Genomic DNA, 15849 nt, shown 5'->3' on the forward strand with positions numbered 1-15849 from the left:
AGGAATGACTGCCCCAGGCCAGCATACAGAGAGTTGCAGTAATCTAATCTTGAAGTAATAAAAGCATGAATAACACTCTCAAAATCTCTAGAAACCAGATACGGTTTAATTCTGGCGAGGAGTCGTAGCTGAAAGAAGCCTGTTTTAACAACAGCATTGATCTGTTTGTCCAATTTGAATGTAGAGTCTAATATTACGCCAAGACTTTTAGCAGATGGCTGAATTGAGCAAGTTAAAGGGCCAAGTTGTGACCTGCACATTCACCACGCTATGAAATGATAATGGAACGTTACGAGACAGAGTTGTTTTCGAGGTAAATACTTAGCCGGAACTACTACATCCCAGACACGGCTGCTCGGCAGAGTGACTTCAAAATGGCAATAGGCCAATTCGCCAAAATGTTGAAATATCCCTTTAAACTCTGACTAACACATGTAAAACCTGTGTCCAGGTGTGGATAGACGCTGGGACACAGATCTTCTTCTCCTACGCCATCGGGCTGGGAGCTCTGACCGCTCTGGGCAGCTACAACCGCTTCAACAACGACTGCTACAAGTATGAGACACACACTCACACACACACACACACACACACACACACACACACACACACACACACACACACACACACACACACACACACACACACACACACACACACACACACACACACACACACACACACACACACACGTCTGTCTTTCTAGATACTGTCTGTGTGGATTCTGTGATTATCTGAGCTTCATGTTCAGCCTCATTTACACTCATCTGAACTCTCCTGTCTTGCAGAGATGCCTTCGTCTTGGCTATGATCAACAGTGGAACGAGTTTCTTTGCTGGTTTCGTGGTGTTTTCTATTCTGGGTTTCATGGCTGCTGAGCAGGGAGTCGACATCTCACAGGTTGCTGAATCAGGTAAAACACACACACACACTCTTCACATCACATCAGCTGTTTGCATGTGCACACAGACGTTTTATGTATATTGTCGGTGGGTGTGATTGTGTGTTTTTGAGAGTTGGGTTGTGGCTGCAGCTCCGTGTGGCGAGGCCATGGCGACGACCGTGTTTACGGTGTTTGTCGAAGCTGCAGCCACTGTGGGGATCTGGTGACATGTTCGAGGACCGTTCGGTGAAACCGGCTTCACAGAAGGACCGACTGAACCCGGAGACTCAGTGTGTATGTGTGTGTGTGTAGTTTCATGTGTACACTCTACAGCCAACTGTACGTTTATTATTAGCTCCGAAGCACATGACGTGACATCACAAACACACGGTTATATTTAGGGCTCTTCACAGAAGGTACTGTAGCGTGCTGCAGCAGGACCAGCGTCTCGCTGTGGATTCACATTTCTCTCATGAATCCATTTCTGTTCCTGCTGTCTCTCTCTCTCTCTCTCTCTCTCTCTCTCTCTCTCTCTCCCTCTCTGAGCTGCAGCTCCACACCTTCATTCACAGCGACTGAGGGCTTTTTATTATTTGCCATGACTGAAATAGAAGATGCAGAACATAACACTGTTGACTGAGGCCTGAAGGAACGACACGCTGCAGAGCTCAGACAGCTTTTTTTTTAAAAAGGCGTCAGTGTGTACGATTGAGAATAAATATGTGTATATGTGTACGTGTGTTTGTGTGTAATTGCAGCTGCCTCAGTGTGAGGACGTGTATCTTTTTATTTTAATCTCGCTGTAAAAAAACAAAAACAAAAGCAAATCCAATTTAACCTGAATCCTGTCTGACACGTTTACAATGGCTTAAAGTATTAGCATTACAGTGTTAAGTCAAGTCAAGTCAGTTTTTATTTGGATGGCACCAGTTGGAACAGAAGTTATCGCAAGGCACTTTTCAAATGGGGCATGTTCAGCCAGACCATCTCTTTATAATAGTATTTAATTCATTGATATTTTACAGATAGCAAGCACAGTGCGCGCGTGTGTGTGTTTGTGCAGTGTGTGTGTGTGTGTGTAAAGTATTAACTCTAGGATTATTTAACCAGGGCTTTTCACGTCATAACATGTGACTCATCTTTATTTCATGATGCTCAGCTCTGAAGGTGAAACAAACAGAAATGAACAGTGAACCTGCCGTAAACACGTAATGCACCTTTAATCTGTCGACTCCACTGAGGAGAGGAGAATAAAATCTGCTGCTAACAGTTTAAACCATTAGTCAATGTGTCCGTCAGGATTCGCAGTAAAGTTGATGACCACGGCTGATTGGATGAGACACCGGTCAGTCAAGACCTCTTTAAAGGCTTATTGCACCAGTCTATAAACCTTAAGCAAGTATAGTTATTACACATTTAATGGGATGGTTAGGTTTATATGGATAAATAATCAAACTACTGGTAGTAATGAGCTGTTTCACAACATGTTAATGAGAGAGTGAAGTGTGTGGTCACAAAGTGATTAAAAGTGAGGAAAACAAATTTGTCTCAAACTGTTTTTATTTTGTTTTAAATCACTGTTTGAATCAAATAACATGATTTTAAAGCTTTACACTGACTGGCACAATAAAACCATCCAGCAGTTAAAGGGAAATTTCAACATTTTGGCAAATTCGCCTATTGCCATAATCCCTATAGTTTTAGGAGTAGGTTCATTATCTTTAATTGTCGGTGCAAGCTGTTTTGAGATCAGCGGGGCAGAGACGTGAGCTCTGCACGGCACGCAGTATTTTCGCCTTTCCCTCATCAAACTCATCAAATACACAATCCAACAACCAAAACGCTCTGGTGGACAAGTTGTGACCTGCACATTCACCACGCTATGAGATAATAATGGAACGTTACGAGACGGAGTTGTTTTAGAGGGAAATAAGTAGCCGGAACTACATTCAAGACACGGCTGCTTGGCGGATTGACTTTAAAAGAGCCAGTAGTTCTGAGTATTTGCTTCATGTGTCATAATGTTACATAACTATATGTTATTATCTCATAGCGTGGTGAATGTGCAGGTCACAACTTGTCCACCAGAGTGTTTTGGAGTTGTTGGATTGTGTATTTAGTTTGATGAGGGAAATGTGGAAATATCATGTGCCTCCATTGCGTCAGCTGAGCAGCTCACGAATCTGCCCCGCTGATCTAAAAACAGCTTGCACTGACAATTAAAGGTAATGAACCTACTCCTAAAACTGTAGGGATTAAGGCAATAGGTGAATTTGCCAAAATGTTGAAATATCCCTTTAAACCAACATTGAAACTACAAATGAAGGAAAAAGATTTGAACTGACAAAGAGTAAAAAAGCCGTCAAACCAACATGAAATAGAATTTAAACTCAGCCCAGAGGAGTGTGTAATATAACAAATCCAATGTTCAGTGTTTTAAGTGATAGTTTATAATGTGTGTGTTGTGTGTCTCCGTGTGTGTGCTTCAGGTCCTGGTCTGGCCTTCATCGCATATCCAAAGGCGGTCAGTCTGATGCCGGTGGCTCCGCTCTGGGCCGCGCTCTTCTTCTTCATGCTGCTGCTGCTGGGACTGGACAGTCAGGTGAGCTGCTGTCTAAACCACTGACCTACATGGACCGTCCACATTAAGAATATTGCTTGAATAGCAGCTGAATGTGATGACAGTGTAACCTAGAAAACTCAGATCATCTCTTATATTTGCACTTCTGTGACATCATGATGTTATTTCTTGTAGCATGTGAATATCCCTCAGCAGATCCATACAGTTGTGTCATTATTAGCAGTTTCAACTTCAGTTTGTGTTTTGAATGCACTCACTGTGTGTGTTTGGGCCTCTCTGCTCTGCTTCCCTGCAGTTTGTCGGGGTGGAGGGTTTTGTTACTGGAATCCTGGATCTGTTTCCTGGAAAATACTACCATCGCTACAAAAGGGAGATCGCCGTGGCAATATGCTGTTTACTGTGCTTCATTATCGACCTCTCCATGGTGACGCAGGTCAGTCTCAGTCGCCTGATGTTTTTGGTTAATATAATAATAAAACTGGCAGCCAAGAGGAGTCCAGGAAGAAGTGGAACAAGGAAGTCACACTATTTTAATTTGGTGTTTAACTGACTCATCCACTGACCAAGCTGTGTGTCTCTCTGCAGGGGGGGATGTATGTCTTCCAGTTGTTTGACTACTATTCGGCCAGTGGAATGACTCTGTTGTGGCAAGCATTCTGGGAATGCATAGTAGTTGCCTGGGTCTACGGTATGCAACACACACACATGCATTTCTGCACATACACAGTGTACTGTAGGTATGGCTTGGTGAGCCATACGATACTCTGTTAGTTAAGTGTCTGATCTCAAAATAAGTGTATGAATAGTTATGTAACATGATGTGACAGTAAAGGTCACAGTTCAGCCTGTCAGAATGTTTCCAGTATAGTGGAAACTCTTCACAGTGAGTCCTGTACACATGCTCTTTATATCATTTACCTATAATAATCAAGTGGTCCACTTACAGTGTTAATAACGGATGTTTATGTGCATTCAGACTAAGCCTGGAGCAGGAGAGGGTCATGTTTATGTCATCTAACTTTAAAGGAGACATGTTCTGCCCCTTTTCTACAAATTAAAATAGTTCCCAGGTGTCTTAAAGACATGTCTGTGACATGCTTTGGTCAAAATCCCCCAAGGATCAAACACCACAGCTCTTTTCATCCTCTCTAAACAGCCCTGTTCACAACGGCTGGTTTCAGTGCCTGTCCCTTTAAATGCAAATCAACCATTGGTTGCCTCTTCTACTGGTAGAATGGTAAATGGTAAATGGACTTGCACTTATATAGCACTTTTCTAGTCTCTCAGACCACTCAAAGCGCTTTACACTGTAGGTCACATTCACCTTTTCACACACACATTCATATTCTACTGGTACCTGGTATTATGCAAATCTGAAAACTAGGGAGCCTGAAAAGTACTGATTTTTTTTGTCAATTCTCCCATTTTGGAGGCCAGAAGGCAAGAGAAACACCCAAATATATGTTAAAGAGCCTTTAAAAAGTGATATTTCCATAATATGTCCCCTTTAAATCAGTAAATAGCATGACTTTACCTGATTCCCATGTAATAATAGATGTCAATGGCCCTGAGAGAAAAAAAAATGCAGCTATTATAATGATTCAGTCCTTGTTGATTGATGGTGAATGTTTTGCAGGTGCTGACCGCTTCATGGATGATGTAGCTCGTATGATTGGCTACCGGCCTTTCCCCTGGATGAAGTGGTGCTGGTCCTATATAACTCCATGTGTCTGCATGGTAAGACTCCACAACAGAAAGCACAGCCACACCACAGCTCTCTCAGAAAACTGTTGATGTAAATAATATACCACAGGTGGACGGAGCCAGGATGTTGATAGTTTAGAGCAGGAAAAAGCTGATAGTTTAGATTAATCAGCCGATACAAAAAAACGCATTATGAGTTCCGAGTCAGCACATGAGTGACGCCACACTTTTATATCACAGTAGCACCTTTTGTCCCTTGCCGTCTCCTGTAGAAAACTTTTAAAGGTTTAGCTGGTAAGCGTTGCTGTTGAGCCTTAATTAAATCTAAATGATCTCAGGCACACGTGGTGTCACTCTGACCTTATGTGTGGAGCTCTGGACCAATCAGAGCAGATAGTTCTGCTCATGGTTTATGAAATGTCAATTCACACCAGTTCATGTTATTTCATGGCTGTATTTCAAAACTACATTTCCCATATTCACAATTCAACAAATTCAGCCCAGAGTTTCATGACACCATGGGTCCACATAACACTGTTTGCAGCTTTAATTACTATTGTCAGTAATAGTTGTAATGTTATACCCAAAAAAAAAAAAAAAAAAGGTCAAGAAGACATTTCCCACCGTACCCTCCTTGTCTCCTCTGTAGGGCATCTTCCTGTTCCATCTGGTGAACTACAAGCCGCTGACCTACAACAACTCGTATGTGTACCCATGGTGGGGCGAGGTGATTGGCTGGTGTCTGGCCATGTCCTCCATGCTCTGCATCCCCGCCAGTCTTCTCTACAAACTCTTCAGAGCCAAGGGAACCTTCAAAGAGGTCAGCACTCCTTCACACCGCATTCATGTCGTCAAATCAAACAAATATGTATTTATTCATATTATAACATAGTAATCTTTATATCATATATATATACAGCTCTGGAAAATATTAAGAGACCACTTCAAAATGATCAGTTCCTCTGGTTTTACTATTCATAGGTATGTGTTTGAGTAAAATGAACACTTAAGTTTCATTCTATAACCTACTGACAATTTCTCCCAAATTGGAAATAAAAATATTCTCATTTAGAGCATTTATTTATTCACAGAAAATGGCAACAGGTCAAAATAAAAAAAACAACAAAAAGAATTTGTTGTTTTCAGACCTTGTATAATGCAAAGAAAACAAGTTCATATTCATTTTAAAACAACACAACACTACTTTTTTAACTTTTTTAGGAAGAGTTTAGAAATCAACATTGGTGGAATAATCCCAATTTTTAATCGCAGCAGTGTTTTTATTTATTTATTTATAATCTTTCTTCCTCATTAAATATGATTTGGTTCAGGTGATCAGCTCAGTAGAGTGAGGTGCTTGTGTTGGAGTTCAATAGACACTGGAATCCATGGCTGCCATATGTAGAGAAGATGATTTAAAGGGATAGTTCAACATTTTGGCAAATTGGTCCATTGCCATAATCGCTATAGTCATAGCAGTAGGTTCGTTACCTTTATTTGTCGGTGTAAGCTATTTTTAGAACGGTGGAGCGGAGCAGCAGGCTGCTCAGAGCTACGCTACGGAGGCTAAAGGAATTTCTTGGTTTCCCTCATCAAACTCATCAAATACAAAATCCCCAAACTCCAAAACGCTTTCATGGACAAGTTGTGACCTGCACATTCACCACGCTATGAGATAATAATGGAATGTTACCAGACAGAGTTTTTTTCCAGGTAAATACAGAGACTGCTTGCTGAAAAACTGTCCCTGAACGCAACGCGCATCAGCGGTTTTGCATGAATTTACCTCTAAAACAACTCTGTCTGGTAACGTTGTGTTATTATCTCATAGCGTGGTGATTGTGCAGCTCACAACTTGTCCAGAACAGCCTTTTGGAGTTGTTGGATTGTGTATTTGATGAGTTTGATGAGGGAAACCAAGAAATTCCATTAGCCTCCATAGCATAGCCCTGAGCAGCTCGCCGCTCCGCTCCGCCGTTCTAAAAATAGCTTGCACCGACAATTAAAGGTAACGAACCTACTGCTATGACTATAGCGATTATGGCAATGAGCCAATTTGCCAAAATGTTGAACTATCCCTTTAAGAACATTTTGGAGTGGTCTCTTTATTTTTTCCAGAGCTATATAGTGTATATATACTGTATATATATATATCATAAATAATGAGATTAATTGTGAAGAATGTCCCTCTGTCCCTCACTGATCTGGTGTTGGTTACTCTCCCTGTGTTGCAGCGCTGGGCCCACCTGACCACCCCGGTGTGGGGGGCCCATCACCTGGAGTACATGGCCCCAGACATCAAGTCCCTGACCTCGCTGTCTCCTGGCACGGACGACAACAAGGTCATCATCTTTGAGAGCGTCATGTAGGCTGTGCTCCACCAATCACAGTGCTCCATCTCCATCCATCCCACCCAAGGACAAGATCGCCAACACCAACACCAACACCAACACCTCACCACCACGACTTCAGCCACCACCAGGCCTCTCAGCAGACTGGACTGTACGGTCGACCAGCCAAACCCGGAACGGATCCATCAGTCTGTCTCCTCGGAGTAACTGATTGGTGATTGGTTGGTTTCCATCACCAGGCAGAACAACACTGCAGAGTTTCTTCAAACCTGGAGAGAAGTGAAGGCGGAATGGAATGAAGAAGCTCCTTCAGGAGGTTTTACAAATATTTTCTTTTTACTCCCAAATTACACCAAAAACATGTGTTAGAAAAACCAGCAGATGTCTGGTCTTGTTCTTTAACTGTGAAGGGCTGTGATTCCTCTGGTTCTCACTGAAGAAAAATATCTCCTTGACCCTGGAGGAGCTGAAGAGGAAGATAGGAAAGATCTTCTTCCTGTTGGAGTCGCACTGTGTTCATCCACCTTAGATTTAAAGGTATCGATGCAATCTTGTCTTGGGGTGGGAGGGCTGGACATGCAAACACACACAAACCTGACAGATGGCCTTCTCACTCACACACATACACACACACACGCACACACACACACAAACACACACATACAAACACACACACACACACTCCACCTGTCAATGTTATATCTTATCCTGGAGGTGATGCACCTTTTTCTATTCAGATGCAGTTTTTGCAAAATCTAAACTTCTCAACGTCTAAACTCATGAGTGAAAATTTGGAAACTTTAAATCCCTCTGTGTGTGTGTGTGTGTGTGTGTGTGTGTGTGTGTGTGTGTGTGTGTGTGTGTGTGTGTGTGTGTGTGTGAAGGCCGTACATTAAGACAGAATTGTAGACAGACAGACTGACTGACCCCCAGAAAATTACCAAGAGGTTGCTTGCGTCGTAACAGGAATTGAAAGTGACTTCAGTCAAACCAAAGGGGAAAGAACCTTCCTGTACCAAGAACTTCAAGTTTAGTTTGGAGGACATTAGTGAAAGCAAAAAAGGAACACAAAAACTATTAAGATTTCAAAGTTTCAAAGTCTTCTGCTACACTGATTCGGCTTTTCTTAGAAATTGGCAACAAGACTGAAGTAAAAAAAAAGAAAAACAATTCCTGTAACGGGGCAACCAGCGGTCCGTGAATGCACCATGCTGCCAAGGAAGCCAAACTGAGCTCAGTGAGCTCTGAAGGCATCATCAGACTGTCCTACTTCTGAAGCCTTTGTGAGCACTTTATGTGACACTCTGATTGCTGAAGCCTGTTTTCAGACCCAGACCCCAAACTCCCCGTCAGGACCGAAGTCTCCGTCGGACTGAAGCCGTCTCCCCCGACTCTCGCGGTCTGTCGGCAGCGGCTCGTTTCTGTGCAGTTCTCAAGATAAATACTGTGAATCACCAGCTCTCTACTACTGATCCCAGAACAGTCCTGTCTCCTGGGCAGCATGTGGTCCTCGGACCGCCGACTTCCCATCTGTTTTCCACAGTCACACTAAAGGCTTGATTCACTCAGGCAGCAATAGATCTGATGCTAGGAGGAAGGTTCCAGTGAGACTCTAGTCCCAGACATGTTTTAATAAGCTCACTCAGCTGATCCATCACTGAGGATGTTCACTTCACTTCAACCCCAACTTCCTTATTGTCTGATGCTTTGGACTACAAACCCATCTCACCCATCAAAGCCTGAACTTTCAAATCACCAAGAGCTCACAAATTTAACTTAATAAAGGCAAATTTGATTATTGATTAAATGGTTTTTGAATTTGCTCACATTCACAATGTTTTCTACACAATTTCCTATCAATGATGGTTGATTGATCGACTTCCCATCGGGCCGTTGCTTGCAGCTCTACATGGCATGGTTTTCCTCAGCTATCAGCAGTACCTGACACATTCCAGTCATCCCACTGACAAACCACAGACTGACCCATTAAATCCAGTCTGATCCAAAACCCAAACCCTGACAAAGGAAAACATCAGACAAACATCTGAGACTGAATTCTCACTGGATCTGACCTTTAACCCCTTCATATTCTGGATCTGACCTCCTCATGAGGAAGTTCAGGTCAGAGGTTTCAGGCTTCGTTCTGCGTCCCCGCCCCGGGTCGACTGAAGTGCCAAATGGAACGATGGCCCTCTACAAGGGGCTGATCCCAGACCAGCTGCCAATATCAACCTGCTCACTCCTCACTGCCTCGTCTTGTCGATCTCATTAACGCTGTTGCTCCTCCCACCAGACATCACGCTCTCCTCAGGAACGGCTGACGGTTCCCTTCTTAATGAAACCAGATCTCATCATTAACTGAGTAACTGGCCCAAACCCCCAAGACCTTCAGGTGGATCTGATCCGCTTTGCTCTGACAGTTCTGAAGTAAAACACACAACAAAACATCCTGGCGCTAACACATAATACGTGTCAAATACAAAACCTGAACTTTTAAACTTTTAGAAACTTCCTTGTCCATGGATCTGAGCCACTTTCATATTCATATTCAGACGTTTAACTCACTTCACTCCTTTTAGTCCGCAGAACGGGACCTCCACCAGACCACTACCATGTCTGTTAGCAGCCTCAGAACATGACTCATTGTAATTGCACAGCTGGTTGGATGGAGGTTTACCTGTCCTCAGATCAGCTGTTGGGGAGATGAGAGCTGGAGGACTCAGTGTGATGCCAAGCGTTGCCTTACATCGTTGTCTTAACTCTAGAGCCCGTACGGTTGACTAGCCAAACCCAGAGCCATACAGGACGTCCTGTGTACGGCTCTGGTTTACATCCCACCAATCAGCAGTCTGCGGGGGCGTGTCTACAACTCTGTCTCCTAGCAACCACTCACCGTCCACCTGTCACGGGGAAACATAATGATTCGAATGTAAGATATATTAAACTACATACATTTGCACATTGTTGTAAAATAATGTTGCTAGCACTTTGAAAAAAAGAATGGTGTTAGAGATCGTGTTTTGTTTTACATATTGTAAAATGAATCAGAGATTTATTTTGTGGAGGCTTTTATTTTGCTGATACATACAGTATGACAAATATATATATATTGAATATCTTTGTGTGTTATCTATATTTGATGCAGTATGGAAATGTGATGGTGATGATGATGATGATGACAATGATGATGATTGTTCACGTTCAGTTGGAGACGGCGAGCGACGAGCTGCACCGAACCATGCCGGCTGCGACCAAGTCGAGCTTTAGGCTACCTCACTTCTCATTCAGACTTTCAGAATAAAACTTCTTTTAGCTTTTTATGCAAATATTATGTCAGCGATGTCAGCGGCAGCGGAGGTTGCGGTTTGCGAGCAGAAGGGGATTGTGGGAAAGTGTTTCTGGAAACATTTCCTGCCTTGACTCTGCTTCATGTTGCAGCTTTAAAGGTTCTTAAGCATCAGTGAAAATTTGACCAACTGAAAATCGGGTGTACAGGAAACAATACAAACTACAATATTTGGCAGTGACTGCCTTAAAACTAAAAGAAACTAACAAAACTAAAACTGTAAAATAAGAGCTAGAATGTGTCACGTTTTTGTGGCTTTTTTTGCGATATAAATTAAAATGCATTGGTGCAGAGAGGCCTTTAAACGTCGTCTGACCGGCTAACGTGAACAAACAGCAAGGGGCGTGGCTTTTATTCTGGCGGGTTTGCTGCGATGCAGTGATATTAAGGCTGGCAAGGCTTTGTGTGGCTCTGAACACACTATGAAAGGGAATTTTCTTTTTCTTTCTAATTCTCAAAGTGCTCAACTGTTTGAGAGTTTTAGCTTCAAGATGATTTTAGCTTCCTCTGTGTGTTTTAAAGAATATCAGTATTTTTCCCTCAGACCCCCCACGGCTCAGATTCTCACTTTATTATCATCTCCACGAAAAAAAGGAACAACTAATCTGTTCGTCTGATTTATCAGAGTTAATTTGCACATGATGGTGAATTAAGTTGAGCTGGTGTTTAAAAGTGAAGACAACAATCTGCTGTTTGTGTCTCTGTGTCTGAGAAGTGACACAGAGACACAACAAACCGGTGTCCGCCATCTGAACAGAAACACAGTACTACAAGTACAGCTACCTCAGCAAGGTGGGCTGGGCAGATTGACACGTAGCAGAAAAACTCACTACATATCCCAGCAGCCAATGGGAGCTTCCAGACACCAGACAAATCCAGACACTAAACAACTCCTTGATGGTGTAAATGTATTTACATGGGCTAAAAAGTCCAATGATCTTTGAACCAATCAGTCGTTGTCCCAATCAGAGGCCATTCAAGTTTTAAATCTGACTCTGGAACAGTTCTACTGTCAGCTGTCCAAATGATAAACTCCAATAATGTAATATAATATAATATTTGCCCAGCAGCTGATCTCTTTGGAGGATTTATCACTCCTCTCAAAGTGTTTGGATTATATGTTTAGACTACAAAAGTAATCAGATTGAAAAATCTCTTCTAACATTGTTAGTTTTCAAAGAACCATTAATGTGATAAACTAAAAATCAGACTAATGAATAATGAAACCCTGGTTAGCTGCAGGGGAGCGGACGTGGCTGAGATGGGCTGCAGATCTCTGATGTTTCCTGTTATCTCACTAATGGAACTAACCTGAGGCAGTATTTTATAGAAATGATAAAACTGACATTTTAAACATGGAATCTTTTTTTTTTTTTTTTTTTAAGTGATGTTGTAACATTAACTGTTTTTTAAATGTTCATGTCTGGTTTCTGGACGGGAGCCTGGGAGGGTCAGAGGGTGAAAAAAAAAAAAGATGAAAAAAAAAAAATCTGCAGCCATTTAACACAAAAGAAAATATGAAAAAAAAAACAACTTGAAGAAATGAATGTGTACATTACCAAACTCTGATGTTGTTTCATGTCATTTTGTCTTTGTGCTCTTCTGCCAAAAAAAACAAAACATGTTGAGACAGTATCTTTGATCCAAACTGTGAAGTCTGAAGGACACTGAGCAGAAGATCACATTTAACCTACAAAAAAAAGGGAAAGAAACAAAAAAGACTGATGCTGTGAACCATGGATGTATTAGAGGAACTGGTTGGGACCTTTGACACATACAAATCTATTTTCTAAGACCGAAGAATGTTTAAAACTTGACAGTGACAGTAATAATAGAACCAACAGTATTAGAGACATGGAGGTCAAAGGCGAAAGAGACTTTTGGGCTGTTTTAGCTGCAGTACCAAAAGTGGCCACTAGGTCTTCTTACATCCATGGTGTGACGTGAACATGCTATGCAAAGAGTCGGGCTTCAGTCTGCGTGTTTTCAGACGAGCGGTCAGACGTTCAGACTGACAGAAACACCTCAACGCACCATTTGGCTCAGGGTTTGGCTGCACTGAGGATGGACTTTTAGAAGGTTTTCAAACTGGTTTTAGGGAAACGTAATGTTATCTGACAGTTAAATGACAAAAAAAAGAAAAAAAAGAATAAAAGAGTAAAGAATTCATTCTGGTGGTCGGGCCAACATTTCATCAGGTATCCTCAGTGTTCATAAAATCTGTGCTACAAGGTGGAAAAACACTTCGATTCTCCGAACCTGAAAGTGTAAAAACAAACAGAGTCTGTTTGTTCTGACCGTCCTCTGCAGGAGAGGATAATCGATACTGTCAAACTAAATTCACCGTCAGCGGGTATCCCTCAGTGGAGAGTGTCTACTTCCCAAAAAAACATCTCAACCCTGGTTCCCAAAAAAACCTCCTGCTGCTCCCAGACCAGCACAGAGTGGAGAGGGTTTTTTTCTCTCTCTAAAAATCAGCTTCATTTTACTGTGGATAACTTTTTAGATCATTTTAGAAAAGAATCGTCAATGATTTCTAATGTTTTTTGTTTTTCTTTCTTACGACCAAATGAACAGAGGAGAAGACACAGAAGGAAACAATAAAGAAAAGATTATTTCTTGTTGTTTCATTTGAGTTTTCTGGCTTTGACACAACCCAAACCTTTTATCAGTTAATTCACTCACTCACCTTGACCATTTTTGGGAAGCTGATGCTGTAATAGTGGAACCAGCAGGGGGCGCTCTCCTCCGACGGGAATCCCGTTATGTTTGGGCTGGAAACAGAGAGCGAGCGGCCTGAGGCTTTAATGTACAGCGCTGATAACAAAAAAAAGTTCAAACCATGTGTTAACTAAATTACATCTGTTCGTGTTTAGCTAAAATAAGAAAAAAATTAAGTCAGGGTGAAATAAAACTCTCACAAGCTTCTGATAACTAGTTTAACGTGTGATGTTGGCATTCAGTAGTTCAACCCCCACCCTTGTTGACTGTTGAAAAACCATCGTATTGAATAACAACCATAAATATCTATACATGTCACCGAGGTGTTTGCTGCTGACAAACCTAAATCTATACTCCTGCATTACCAAGCGATCTAATTTAGTCTGCAGTATAAATAAAAGTATAGGTTTTCACTAATGTTGAGTGTCTTGCACCTTTTCATGTTGGACGAGGCGACAGCATTAAAACTTTTAACTAGGAAGTTCTCAGAGACAATATTTTTCTAACAGAGATCTTGTCAGAAAATGTGTCTAAAATCTATTTTTGCTGGAACTAAACAAGAATGACTCTTTAGATTTAGATTATTTCTAAATCATGACATCATGAGTATAAAATCCATATGAATCAGAAAAGTTGTTATTAATTCAGAACTTCATTCAGAATCCACGTGTTGTTAGGTTTTCCTCATTATCGCACTGTGTTAGTTGTCTGAATATCTAACAGGTCAGATTTGTGTTAGTTTTATTCGCAGATTTACATCCACTTCCTTCCTGTTCAGAACAATAACTGATGTTTCATCTTCACATCTTCTCAGTTTGCTGCTGAGACCAAATAGAATTTGTGATTCTTTGTTGTACTGTTTTACAAATGTTGAGGCTGAAAGCCGTGTCTGTGTTTCCCGCCCAAACTGAGCCACATGGTGACCTCATTCATCCCGGTGTCGGTCATTTTATTGTAACTGTCTCTTTGACTTCCTGTATACCGCAGTCTTCCATCCATAACTGTAGATTAGACAATCGATTAGGTGATAAGTAGCTTAATGAACTAGTAGCTGTGTTAACAGTAGTAGAGACACTCTGGGCTCCACGTTAACGAGTCGTCGGCCAAAGACTCAGCTGAGTTCATAATGAGAGAGTTAACTCCGAGCCCTGATGATGTCACCTGTGTTTCATTGACCTTGGACCCCTGTGGGGGTCTCCATGCTGTAAACCACTGTGATCACTGTGCTCGTTCACCAACGACTAAACCAATGGCAATAAAACCAGCGTCATGACAAATGATCTGTCTCTGTGGTTTCTGGGTTGTTTGGGACACAGTGGGGAGAACTTGTTTATTGTTGGATGTTAATGAGCCTCTAGCGTGCTTCACACTAACACACATATTTGTATGATGGGCAATCACAACATCAGAATTTCACCACACAAGTTCGGCCAACAGAAACCATGATATTAGGGGAGCGTGCCTATGTTCCCACAGCCCTATGTTCCCACAGCCCTATGTTCCCACTGGACTCTCTCTACTTATCTGGACTCTATCTATCTGGCCTGTCTAGCCTCTACCTGGTCTTTTTACTAAACTTAACCAACTCCTTTCTTCATTGCCTAAACCCAACCAATGGTGGGACCAAAGGGCTGTGGGAACATAGGGCCTAATTTTCAGTGACAACAAAAGTTAGAAATGTGGGAACATAGGAATGACCCCGATATTAGAGCAACTGTGGCTACAGACGTAGCTTACCACCACCACCGGTGTGAATGTGGTATGAATGAATAATGGTCTCTGAAAAGCTGACATTAGTAAGCCATTATTACTCAGTCTCTCCGTCACAAAATTAACATCAAAATCACCTCTTCCACCAAGACCAAGACCATAAGAAACCAGGACATGTGTTGTCTCTACACACACTTAGCGGGCGCATGACGTCTGTCCGACTACCCATTTCTCCGACCATACATTTCTTTATTTTTGCGTCCATTAGTCCGACCTCCCACTTCTCCGACTTAAGTAGCCCTAACCCTTAACCTTACCCTAAACCTAACCTTAACACTGTAGAATGGGTAGTCGGAGAAATGAGCCGTCGGACTTTGGGGCAGTCGGACTGATGTATGCTCCCCACACTTAGCTAGCTCCTACTCTGAACTTTGACTGCACTTGTTCACTGGTCACTTAATGGATGTAGCCTAGTAGCTACTTACACCAACGTTTCCCATTGCACTGAAGCGTTATGTGGTATGGCAATACCACACAGTAAGAGAGGAAGGCT

At 42.0% G+C, this 15849-nt stretch overlaps 2 protein-coding genes across 4 annotated transcripts in view; one reads left to right on the top strand and one right to left on the bottom strand.

The window, feature by feature from the left end:
* Positions 1 to 14863, top strand: part of slc6a8 (solute carrier family 6 member 8) — a 53480-nt gene extending 38617 nt beyond the window's left edge. Inside the window, exons 6-14 of one of the 3 annotated variants that reach the window (XR_014595520.1) lie at positions 452 to 555; positions 789 to 913; positions 3373 to 3485; positions 3760 to 3897; positions 4050 to 4152; positions 5101 to 5201; positions 5818 to 5988; positions 7403 to 8373; positions 8404 to 14863. Coding sequence is in view for 1 of the 3 variants with exons in the window: in XM_083976019.1 (XP_083832145.1) it covers positions 452 to 555; positions 789 to 913; positions 3373 to 3485; positions 3760 to 3897; positions 4050 to 4152; positions 5101 to 5201; positions 5818 to 5988; positions 7403 to 7537 (990 nt within the window). In the remaining 2 variants the exon portion in view is untranslated. Of the gene's footprint in view, positions 1 to 451; positions 556 to 788; positions 914 to 3372; positions 3486 to 3759; positions 3898 to 4049; positions 4153 to 5100; positions 5202 to 5817; positions 5989 to 7402 lie in introns of all 3 variants that reach the window. The other 2 variants (XR_014595521.1, XM_083976019.1) reach the window with 2 other exon arrangements.
* The window catches only part of bcap31 (B cell receptor associated protein 31), a 381037-nt gene that overhangs the window by 330715 nt on the left and 34473 nt on the right, over positions 1 to 15849 (bottom strand). The gene's annotated exons all lie outside the window — the stretch shown is intronic.

Source organism: Trachurus trachurus (genome assembly GCF_905171665.1).
Source record: "Trachurus trachurus genome assembly, chromosome: 7".
NCBI classification, from domain to species: domain Eukaryota; kingdom Metazoa; phylum Chordata; class Actinopteri; order Carangiformes; family Carangidae; genus Trachurus; species Trachurus trachurus.